The sequence below is a fragment of the Petaurus breviceps genome, unplaced genomic scaffold (assembly GCF_028583685.1).
Source record: "Petaurus breviceps papuanus isolate PSGF00001 unplaced genomic scaffold, PetGlider_PUasm1.0 90865, whole genome shotgun sequence".
NCBI classification, from domain to species: Eukaryota; Metazoa; Chordata; class Mammalia; order Diprotodontia; family Petauridae; genus Petaurus; species Petaurus breviceps.
The window spans coordinates 5,315,903-5,328,084 of record NW_027187367.1 but is presented as its reverse complement, the minus strand read 5'-3'; the positions used below and the strand labels follow the sequence as shown (position 1 = coordinate 5,328,084).

At 40.8% G+C, this 12,182-nt stretch overlaps 1 protein-coding gene across 1 annotated transcript in view; it reads left to right on the top strand.

Annotated features, from left to right (window-relative positions):
• LOC138150209 (butyrophilin subfamily 1 member A1-like) overlaps window positions 1-11,944 on the top strand; it is a 20,072-nt gene extending 8,128 nt beyond the window's left edge. The window contains exons 3-6 of the mRNA XM_069073651.1: window positions 1,348-1,671; window positions 3,235-3,513; window positions 5,866-5,973; window positions 10,078-11,944. Of these exons, the coding sequence (XP_068929752.1) occupies window positions 1,348-1,671; window positions 3,235-3,513; window positions 5,866-5,973; window positions 10,078-10,868 (1,502 nt within the window). The 3' untranslated portion in view covers window positions 10,869-11,944. The remainder of the gene's footprint in view (window positions 1-1,347; window positions 1,672-3,234; window positions 3,514-5,865; window positions 5,974-10,077) is intronic.
• Window positions 11,945-12,182: the final 238 nt, after the last annotated feature.

Sequence of the window (12,182 nt, the reverse complement as noted above, 5' to 3'; positions counted from 1 at the left end):
TCTGTCTCTCTCCTCTCTCTCTCTCTCTCTCACACACACACACACTCACTCTCTTCTCTGTCTCTCTCTCTCTGTCTCTCTCTCTCTTTCTCTCTGTCTCTCTCTCTCTCTCTGTCTGTCTCTCTCTCTCTCTCCTCTCTCTCTCTCTCTCTCACACACACACACATTTCATCCCTCTCCCCTAGGACAACTGCTCTGTATTGCACTAAGACTGGCATTTTCCCTTCATCCTCCTCAGCATGGCCCTTGACTCCCATGACCCTGAGGGCTGCACTCACCCTCAGCTGGGACCTTCCTATCATCCCCACTCTCTTGCTTATCTTCAGTCTCTCCTGCTCTACTGCCTGCATTTCCAACCACCTACTGGACATTTCTAACTGGGCATTCTGCATCTTAAACTCAACACAGTCAAAACTGAACTCATTATCTTTTCTCCCAAATCCTCCCTTCTTTCTAATTTTCCTATTAGCAAAGACCCCACCATCCTCCCAGAAACCAAGGCTCACAACCTAGCTGTCATCCTAGACTCCTTACTCTTCATATCAAATCTGTTGTCAACCCCTATTGATTTTACCTTCATATAATCCCTCATATATGCTCCCTTCCCTCCTCTCTCACCGCCAACAGTCTGTTGTGGGTCCTCATTATCTCACACCTGGATTATTACATCAATCTCCCTGCTCAAATCTCTGTCCCACTCCCATCCATCCTTCGCTCAGCTATCAAAGTGGTCTTTCTGAAGTGCAGACCACTGACTGACCCCATTACCTCCCTATCCTATAAAGTCTAGTGATCAAATATAAAATCTTTTGTTTGGTATTCAAAGTCCTTCATAACTATTCTAGTCTTCTTATATCTTACTCCCCACTTCATATTCTATGACCCAATGACATTGGCCTCCTTCCTGTTCCTTGCACAAAATGCTCCATCTCAAGACTGTGCATTTTTCACAGCTATCCCCCAGGGCTGTAATATTCTCCCTCCCCATATCTGCCCCCTGGCTTCCTTCAAGTAGCAAATAAAATCTTTCCTTCAACAAGAAACCCTTCCTGATCCTCCTTAATGCTAATTCCTTCTGTTAATTATCTCCAATTTATCTTGTATATATCTTGTTTATACAGATTTTTTTCCCATGTTGTCTCCTCCATTAGACTATAACTTCCTTAAAGACTGGTAACTGTTTTGCCTTTATTTGTCTCCTCAGTGCTTATGTACCTGGCATATTATAGGAACTTAATAAATGCTTATCGACTGACTGGGTGACCTTTCCTAGAAACAGTCCTGCTGATAACGCTGGCAATGCTATTCTGATTCTCTTTGGCCTGTGTTTTCTGTTTCACCAAACAGCTAAATTAAAAGTCATTTGTCCCACCCATCCCATTGTGGTCAGGCTTGGGGAAGATGTCACCTTATCTTGTCATCTCTCCCCTGAGACAAGTGCAGAGCACATTAAGGTGAAATGGTTCCAAGCCATGGATCAAGATATGGTTTATATGACCAGAAAAACAGCAACAGAGAACAAAAGGACATTACTGGTGACACATGCAATCAACAAAGGGAGAGGGACCTTGAAAATATTCCATGTTGATACATCAGATAATGGACAATATTGGTGTCGTTTTGAGCAAAATGGCATCTACCAGGAAGCCAGTTTGGAGCTGAAAGTAGCAGGTAAGGAGCAGCATGGCTTGGGGTTTTGACCTGTCTGCAAGTGATAGGAATTCCTGTGTGTGTGTGTGTGTGCTGATAAGGAAGGAAGAAAGGAGAAAGGGGTGTTGTTATTGCTGGGTTCTTATAACATCTAGTTTCCCTTTGACTCTGAGACTTTTCACAGCATCCACAATTTTCCTCTGTGACCCAGTTATGACCCTTCAGTGCCAATGATGGGCTCTTTTGCCAAGTTCTCCTGAAGTAACAAGCTAGTTGGAGATTCCTTTCTGAGTCTTTTATCCGCCTGCTATAAACTTTGTTTTTCATTTTATGTCATGAACCCTTAGAGATAATGTGAACCTGGGTACACAAAGAATATCAGTGCTCAATAGAAGGTCAGATTACCTAGAAGGAAAATTTTTTTAAAAAGAAAGAAGAAATGGCCAGTAACTTCACTTAAGTGGGAGGAAGGAATATAACTTACAAACTTTCTTTCCCTCTTTCTCCCACTGAAAAGACTTCAGGAAGATACTTGGGGTACCTAATCTGATAGCTCAAAGGAAAGGGCCATCAAATTCTTATCCGATTTTGCTGCTTCTCCAATCCATGGATTCCGGAGATAGAGCAGCTGCTAAATGGTAGAAGAGAATCCTTCTGCAGTTTGGTGCTGGGGCTTTCTGGCCCTTACAACAGAAAACATTAATGGAGGCTTTTCTCTCATTTATCATTAGAGGCAGCTAGGTGACTTACTAGCTGTGTGATCCTGGGCAAGTCACTTAACCCTGTTTGCCTCAGTTTCCTCATCTGTAAAATGAGCTGGAGAAGGAAATGACAAACTACTCCAGTATCTTTGCCAAAGAAAGCCCCAAAATCTCAGAGTTGGACACAACAGAAACAACTGAACAACAACAAGGTGGCACAATGGATAGTGTCAAGCCTGAGGTCAGGAAGACTTGAATTAAAATCCAGCCTCAGCACTGGGTAGCTATGTAACCCTGGTCAAGGCACTTAGCCTCTGTTTGGCTTAGTTTCCTCATCCTTAAAATGGGGATAATAGCAGCACCTAAATCCCAGGGTTGTTATGAGATAATATTTATGAAGCACTTAACATAGGGCCTGGCACTGTGTAAGCATTATGTGAGTGTTAGCTGTTGTTGCTGTTGTTATATGTTGCTGAAGTGAAGAATCATGCTTGAATTCAACATTACCAGAACACATGCATTACCCAAGATTTTGCTCTTTGAAAATATTCCCTTGCGACACCTTTTCTTTAATGCCCTTGGCCTTGTGTCATCCACTCATGTGCTACCAAGGTTTCATTTTAGAGAACAACAAAAAAATGGAATTGAGTAGCCATTTTTTCTTTCCACTACTAATTCTAAAACAATTAGACTTACAAACTTTCCTAATACCCCTCCAACTAATAAAGGTCTCTATCTTCCAATCAGACTATGGAGAAGGATTATTCTGACTACTCCCTAACATCGAGGGTCCCTTTTTCTTCCCAGCTCACCCTTCCACCCCACCCAAAAGACTTCAAATACTTTTACCCCAGGCCTCAAAGTCTTGACTTCCCTCTTTCAGGCTTGGGTTCAACCCCTCAGATCTACCTGAAGGGAAATGAAGATGGAAGAGTTAAGCTGGTGTGTACTTCAGAGGGATGGTTCCCACAGCCCCTGGTGTGGTGGAGAGAGGTTGGGAGAGAGAATTGGTCTGCCCCCTCTGAGGTCCAGATACAAAGTGCAAATGGTCTATTCCGTGTGGAGGCATCTGTGGTGGTCAGAAATCACTCCATGGCGAATGCGATCTGTTCCATCTACAACCCTTTGCTTGTCCAAGAGGTATCTGCTTTCTATGCTCCAGGTTAGTTCTCTCTATCCCATGCCCCTAATCCAGGTCTGCACAACATCCCACCAAAAGATTTTAGAAAGCCCACCAAAAACTTAGAGGATATAAAAGGAAGTAAAGGTGTAAGGAGTGCTTTGTCCATGCCCCATTTACCCCCACCTTCCACTAGCCACTATTGTGCCCATCATGTAACTTAGCGATGAGTTGCCACTGCACTGGCGCTCTCCTGTTCGTCACCTGACCTGAGGCAACCAACCATCATCAGTCTGTCTGTAGTCTGAGGGGTACAAGAATCATATCTTTTTGCTGAGTTTTCAGTGGTTACTATATATAAACAGTAAGAAAACCTGAAAAAATGTATTAAAACTTGTACCACTCAGCAAAGTATTTTAACATTATTGTGATTTCATAATAAATAAAAATTTTAAGTAATAAGCATAATTAATTGATATTTATTGAAACTTCCCTTTTTTAATAAGGTTTATTTGCAAAATAGTTTAATCATTAATTATACCTTTACCTGGAAAGTAAGCTGCTAAAAAGCAATCTGTGGCCCGAAGATGTTTAGCCTGTTTTAATTTTGGCCCCTACCTACTGCCAAGTTGTTCAGGTCTGCCCTAATCCCTTTCTACGGTAAATACATTTAGAGTCTTCTCAGTAAGCCTTTCCTGAAACTTCCAACCACTAATCCCCTTCCTTATTCTATATATGCTTAAATATATTCTTGTTGTCTCTCCTGTTAGAAATTTTAAGAAACTTCATGAGCAAGGGTTATTGTATTTGTATCCAGTGCCTAGATCAGTACCTGGTATATAGTAGGTGCTTAATAAATGTTTATTGATTGAAAATGTTGGGACATTATTAATTTGGAGTATCCAAACTGATATGGTATATGGGACTTTTTTTGATACTGTTGACTCCTTGGGGGTATATGCCTTGCAATGGGATTCCTGGGTCAAAAGCAAAGACTTTTCCATTTCTTCTTAGTATGGGTCCAAATTTTTGCAAACATTTATTAAATGCCTATACTGTGCTGGGTACTTGAAGAGATAAAAAATGAGCAACGTAAAGTCTCTGCCCTTGAGAAATTCAAAATCTAATAAACCAAGATGATGTACTCAAATAACTGTAATACTAAGTAGATTGATGAGAAATATGCAGATAGCACAAATCTTAAGTAGTGTTATCAGGTTTTGTGATTCTTCCAAGTTTTTCAGCTCCCATAAATCCCCCAATCATATAAACCCCAGCTCATACAGATGTACTTTAGGTTCTGTGAGATAGCATCATGTTGGTTGTTGTCCTTCATTCCGGAAGAGGGTCAAAATGACATCACTACGCTAGAGTCAAGTTTCAATGGGTCTGACCAATATGAGCTCAGAATGTTCTACCACAAGTCGGGCACAAATAGTCAGTGTGAACATTTGGGGTGGGTACTCCAAATTTGTGCATCCTGCATTTCCTTTGAGCTGTTTCAATTCTGCTTTGCTCAGAGTATAGCACTATCTCTGATGTGGGCACGCCATGCTGAGAGGTCCTGTGCCACTGCCTCCCATGTCACAAATCAATTCCAGAGTTCTTAAGCGAGACCTTGAGAGCGTCCTTGTATCGCTTCTTCTGACCATCATGTGAATGCTTGCCCTGTGTGAGTTCTCCATAAAATAGTCTTTTTGGCAAGCATACATTTTGCATAAAAACATGGCCAGCCCATCAGAATTGTGTTCTCTGAAGCAGACTCTGACTTCTTGGCAATTTAGTTCAAGTAAGGACTTCAGTGTCTGGTACCTTATCCTGGCATAAAGGTTCTGGGAAGTAGCATCAGGTAAAGAAATAGTAAAGGAAAAAAAACACATTTATTAAGCATCTACTATGTACAAGGCTCTGTAGGGGTTTGAGTTAGAGCTTTGACACTCTATGTAGCTGCAGCTCTCTATGCCTCTCTGATCCTCACTTTCCCATCTATGGAAAGGTGGAAGTAGCAAATTGCTTTCATCCTTACATTGCCTGCCTCACACACTTATTGTGAAGAAAGGAATTCCTTAGCATAATGTCAGTCAGAGTTGTTAGTACTTCTGCTTCTCAGACTGACTCCTGGGCAGATGCAGGTGAGTTGGTAGAGGAGTTGGAGGAAAAAAGAATGATTAAATGTTTCCTTTGAATACTTGTCTGAATAGAAAACATGGAAGTCAGGTGCACCTTCCCTGATGCTACTTTTGGATCCACAGAGAAGGAGGAAGCAGACCTAGAGCTTCCTGGGGGATTCACAAGGACCATCCCCAAGGGTACCTAGGTCATTGAGATCAAAGAGATTTCACTAGACTTATTTCACATCTATAGTTAACGGGGATCTTGGGGCTCTTGTTTCAGAGCCACCATCACTGGGGATGACCTCTTCCTGGAAGATCCTGCTCGCCCTGGGGCTCTTCCTATTCACTGCAGTTATGGCTCTTACATGGAACAAGTACTATAGAAAAGGTAATTTGATTTGGGAGAAAAAAAAGAAACTGATGTGAGGAGAGCTGGGTGTCCGGCAGAGAACTGGGAAATGATGTAGAATGTGGACTGTTGTGAGATCTCATCTCACTTTGAGTCTTTGACTCTGACTCTCTCTTTCTCTGTCTCTCTCTGTCTCTCTCTCTCTGTCTGTCCCTCTCTCTGTGTCTTTGTCTGTCTCTCTCTGTCTCTGTCTCTCTCTGTCCCCATTCCTCTCCTCTCTCACATTTAATTTTTTTATTTTGAACTTGAATATCAAATAAATAAACAACATATAAATACAAACAAATATAAATTAATCTTTCTGCATGTTATATATTATATTTTACAACATATATAAAAATGTGTAGGGGCGGCTAGGTGGCGCAGTGAGTAAAGCGCAGGCTCTGGAGTCAGGAGGATCCGAGTTCGGTTCTGGCCTCAGACACTTAACACCCACACACACACAAAAAAAAACTAGCTGTGTAACCTTGGGCAAGTTACTTAACCCCGATTGCCCTCCAAAAAGCAAAAAAAAAATGTGTACATACATTATATATAATATCTATATACCTTATATACATGAAACAAATTGTGAATCTGTATAATGTAGTCTCAGTGCGTCTCTCTGTCTCTGTCTCCCTCTTCCTATCTTCTATCTTTCTCTGCTCTCCTTAGCTATCCCTCTCCATGTCCTATCTCAATTTTCTTTCTTTTCTCCTTCCCCTCTGTCTCCTTTTCATGTCTTCTATTCATCTTTCCCTTGCCCTTTATCTCTCCTTTTCTTCTCACCCTCTTTTTCTGCTTGCCTTCTCTCTTTTTTTTTTACTATGCCCACTCCCCTCCCCCATTTTCTCCTGAGCACCAGATCAGTAATCATTCAACAACTGATGGTTGGAATGAAAATGGGAGTAAACAAAGATAACCAAGGCCAATGCTCAGAGATCCCAGAATGACAAGGACCACAGAAACCCCAAAGCAGTAATTTGGTGATTATGTTAGAGACCTCCAGTCACAGTTGAGAGAAGAAAGCAACTGGTCCTGAATTCCTGGAACCTAGTACAGAGCATTGTATTTATTATTAATAACACTATTTAACTACTAGAGGTAGAGTGGCATAGTGGATAAAGAGCCCACCTCACAGATAGGAAGATATAAGCTCAAATTCTACTTTTGACTCATCCTGGCTGTGTGACTCTGGACAAGTCTTTCTACCTCTTAGTGCCCTGAGTAGCTCTCCATGACCTCAGATTTTCAGCAGGTGCCAATCTGCTTTGGTAGAGGGAGTTTCCTTATCGAGTGTTCCTTACACTGATGGCATTACAACTCTGGACAGAAAATATGAAAGCATTTCTTCAATATTTCAAAATGTCGATGACTTCATCAGTATAGATAGCACCGTCTGTGGATACTGATGGCAATGCCTCCATGTCTCAGATGGTTTCTTGAGTTGCTACAGCTGAAGCACTTCCTCTCCTGGAGGCTAACTCCGTGATGAATGTCTCCAACTTCAGCTAGGTTTGTCCTTGACAAACAGACGTAGAACCCATCATTAGGCCATCAAAACTTTCTAACTTGATACAACCTGCAAAAGCTTTTGTTCTACTGACATAGCCTTAGAAAGCCCAGGTCATTCCCATTCTACAGCAAAAAGTCTGAGCAGTGGAAGGACAGTAATAAAGGGATGTGCCAATAAATGTTTAACAGCTGGCTTTCTTTTTAAAATTAATTAATGTACATAGGACATACTTTTAAGTTAAATGTTATTATGACGGGAGGCTAGGTGGTGCAGTGAGTAAAGCACCGGCCCTGGAGTCAGGAGGACCCAAGTTCGGTTCTGGCCTCAGACACTTAACACCCACACAAAAAAACTAGCTGTGTAACCTTGGGCAAGTTACTTAACCCCAATTGCCCTCCAAAAGGCAAAAAAAATTATTATGATCATTTTCTCCATCACTTTCTAAAGTCTAGACAATCCACAAACATGAAATCAAGTCATGATTTCTTGTGATTTGCCTATTTCCAAGGTGTAAATGCTCACACTGAAAATGAATGTAACAATCAGTTCTCAAGAGCTAGTATGAGCCAGCTCCAGCAGAACACTGTTGTGGTTATATGCACTTCTACTTTGTCTCATTCTGTCCTCACAATAACTCTGTTGTAAAGTGGAATTGTCTCTGTTTTGGAGATGAGCAAATTAAAGTCACCAGGGGTTAAATCCAAAGTCATATGGCTAGCAACAGACTGATCTGCCTCTAAAGTGAGTATTCAGACCATGCTGTTTCCTGTTTAGTTGGCATACATATAACTCGTACATTGGAGATAATGACATGAAGGTCCTGGGTATATTTGGGGTATTTCTGATAACTCTGGCTCATTGCACTCTCCAGAAATCTGGGAACTTCAGTATGCAACATCAGCAAAAGTATTATTATTAATCCTCTCTGCAAATAGTTCACAAAGCTCAAAGAAGGGAGAGACAGTACATGTCAAAGAAAAAATAATAAAATGATATATTTAAAGTTGGCCAGTATCACAGGAATACAGAAGTAGAGCTAGAAGAGAACCCAGATGCTATCTGCTCATTTTATGGTTGACAAAACTGAGGCCCCAGAAGATTCAATGACACGTCCAAAGGCATAAAAGTGTGAGCTGGGATTTGAACCTCAGTCCTTCAGAGTGATTATAAGAGCTCCTGGAAACTATCAACAACCAAAAATGAGCAACCCTTCCCCCTAAGACCTATATAACCTCAGACACTTGCAGTCACAGACTTAGCAGAACAGCTAGGTCCTGACCCTGGAGCTGGGAAGATCGGAGTTCAAAGCAGCTGGGCGTTTTACTGCCTTACTTTCTTTATCTTGATAATAGGAATAATAATAATAGTACTACCTCCCAGAATTGCTGTGAGGATAAAATGAAATAATATTCATAAAGCTCTCTGTAACTATCAGCAACTGCTCGGTTTCTTTTAGTTTCTCCATTTGGAGATTACAGCACCTCTCATTAATTCCCAGCAGGTGGCACCCATCATCCAGTTCTCTTCCCCTCAGGCCACAAAGACGGTAAGGTGAATCATAGTTGGATGTGACCTCTTTATGGGTGGCATGAATATTGCCAGCCTGAAAAACTCTATAGCTTGGTTGGTGTCAAAGAGCATACTTCCAGCAGGAAAGAAATTTCCAATATTGACATCTAGGGGCTGAGACTTTGTGTATCCCACATAAGTCAATCCTAGCATCTTATGGAGAACCAGAAATTGAACACACTTTGTCCAATCAAAACTGGCTGAGCCAAATGAAGGCAAAGTTTGCTTTGGTCTCAGATCATATTTGGTAGGATATTCTCCTGAAAGCTCCCTCTAGGCTAGTCTGAGATCCAAAGCTTAATTTTCTCTCTTCAATTTATCCTAGTCTCCAAAGGGATGTTGATTTCCTTATTTATTATTTATTACCTTAGAGAGTTGCCTTGCCTGGCGTGTATTAGAGTCTACTTATCTAGATCATATTGGCTCTGAGGTCAACCCTCTATCCACCATGGAACACTGCCTCAAGTTTAAAAAAAAAGAAAGAAAGAAAGAAACCTTACTATAGCCTTAAATTATAATAGTGCAAAAGGAATAAAGTGAATATATGTCAAAGCATTTGTTTGACACTTTAAATGAGCCAAACACTATAATTAGAGCTAAGGATACAAATGCAAAAATAAAGACAGTCCTTACCTTCAAGGAAATTGCATTCTAATGAAGGGAGACAATACACATGGAGAGAAGGGTAGCCTAGGAGGGTCATTGGGAAATACCTTCAGAGGGTAAAAAAAGACCCAAAGGGTGGAAGTTTACAGACATATTAAAGCACTCATTATGGGCACCACATATGAATTTTCTAGGTAACTCAAAGAAACAGTTGAGTGTTCAGATTCAAACCTGCTTCCCTTGCTGATAAAGGAAGGGAAAGGATTTCAGGGCTCCTTATTCATGCCATATTTCCATCTTGCCTTTCTTTCTCTTGCTAGGACATTGATGTATTTAAGTTCGATTTATCCCCCAAATGTGAAATATCAATGTTTTCTTAAACTCTGAGAGTGACTCCACATTTCTCTTTGTAGTGAACAGTACCCTGGACTCAAAAACAGCCAATCCTGAACTCATCTTTTCTGAAAAGGGAAGGTGTGTGACTCGTGGAAACATAAGACAGAATCTACCTGACAACCCACAGAGATTTAAGTTCCTTCCAAGTGTCTTAGGCCAAGAGAAAATCACTACTGGGAGACATTACTGGGAGGTGGAGACTGGACATGGGTCTGGGTGGTTCCTGGGCATCTGCAGAGAAGATGTGAGTAGGAAAGGAGGTATCAGAGTGACACCTGAAAATGGTTTCTGGGTCATGGGCTGCTATGGGAATGAGTACTGGGCCATCACATCACCTCCTACACTTCTCTCCCTCAGGGTATCCCCCTACAAAATTGGTGTTTTCCTAGACTATCACCTTGGGCGCCTTTCCTTTCAAAATGTGATGGATGGGTCCCATATCCACACATTCCAAGTCACTTCCTTCTCTGGCACCCTACGTCCCTTCTTCCTCTTGTGGTCCCCTGATTGTAAAGATCCTTCAGGCGTGTTGCATAGATTTGGGGAAGCCAAGAGAACCACTGGCCACAAAAGCAACCATGTCCCATCTTTAAGGAATTCTGTGACTCAAAGGACATTACCCTTGGCTACTGGGGATCAAGATTCGCACCTGACTTCCAACTTCCTCTTTTCTCCTAAACCAACACCTCGACAGAGTATATGGGGACCAAAAAGACACTTGATTAAGAACCCTGTAACCTTTCTCCGGTTTCCTGTGGGTACCTCAGCTAAAACTTCTCAGAAGGCCCTTTCATCCCAGGTGCTTTGATTTCCCTCCAGGAACTTTTTGTTTCTACTGTAGCCTCTCATCATCCAAATTTCTGAAAAAAATTTAAAAAATTGATGGAAGTAGAGAAAGGGTGAGAAGATTAGGTAGCCTATAGAACAGAAATCAAAGAGGTGGTTCTACTATATTAACCACATAATTCCTGTGAAAAATTTTCTTGTTAAGTCTAAGTTCTTTGAGGGCAGGAGCCACTTCTGGGTTTTTCACTTGCATCTCCAGAGACAAGTAAAGTGTCATCCAAATACTAAGGGCTTATTAAATACTTAATGATTTAGTGAATAAAAGTGAAAACTTTGTGTAAGGGGTTAGGGGGGAGATGTTTTACACCCACCATCCCACTTAATGGAATTACAGAAGGCCTAGCCACCTCTATTGAGTGATTCAGTCAATTAGGCATGAACAAGTCCTTCGTCAAATTGGGAGGAGTCAAGTCCTTTGATCACTAGATGAAATCAGGTGGCCACACAGTACATGTATTGAGATTAGTTGAAGGAGTCTAACACTCTGGTTATGGATGAAATAACCAAACAGCTGGAGTTACCTATCTCCTAAAGTCTGACCCCAGGTCTCACCTTCCGCTAGACCTCCTGAAATTGTTTTATTCCAGTTCTGACATCACTGTCTCCTCTGGTTCCTGTATTCAGGTTAAGAAGATTGCCTTACACCTTCATAAAAACTGACCATGTATTGGGGAACAAAAAGCTCAAAAACAATTGCAGAAAAGCAGAAATACTAAATGTCCTCTTTTTAGACCATAATGCAATAAAAATTATATTCAGTAAAGGGTCCTAGAAACATAGATTAAAAATTAATTGGAAACTAAATAAACTAACCCTAAAGATAAGCATAAATTTTCTCTGATAAATGTCTTATTTCTAAGATAAATGTGTATATGTGTGTGTTTACAAAAATGAAAGCTCTACATATGCCAAAATATTTATAATAGCTCCTTTTTATGTTGGCAAAGAACTGGAAAGAAAACAGATGCTTATGGATTCAGAAATGGCTAAACATGCTAAACTGTGGCACATGAATGTCATGGAATATCATTAAACTGTAAGAAATGAGGAATATGATAACTACAGAGAAGAATGGAAACATTTACATGAACTGATAAAGAGTGAAAAGGGCAAAGTTAAGAAAACAATGTACGTAATGACTACAACAATGTATATCGAGAGAACAACAATCCCCCAAAATGAAAATATGTTGCAAAAGTATAAAGAATCAGTTTGACCAAAATGAAGAGATATCAGAAAACACATCCCCTACATCTTTTTTTTTTGGAGGGCAATT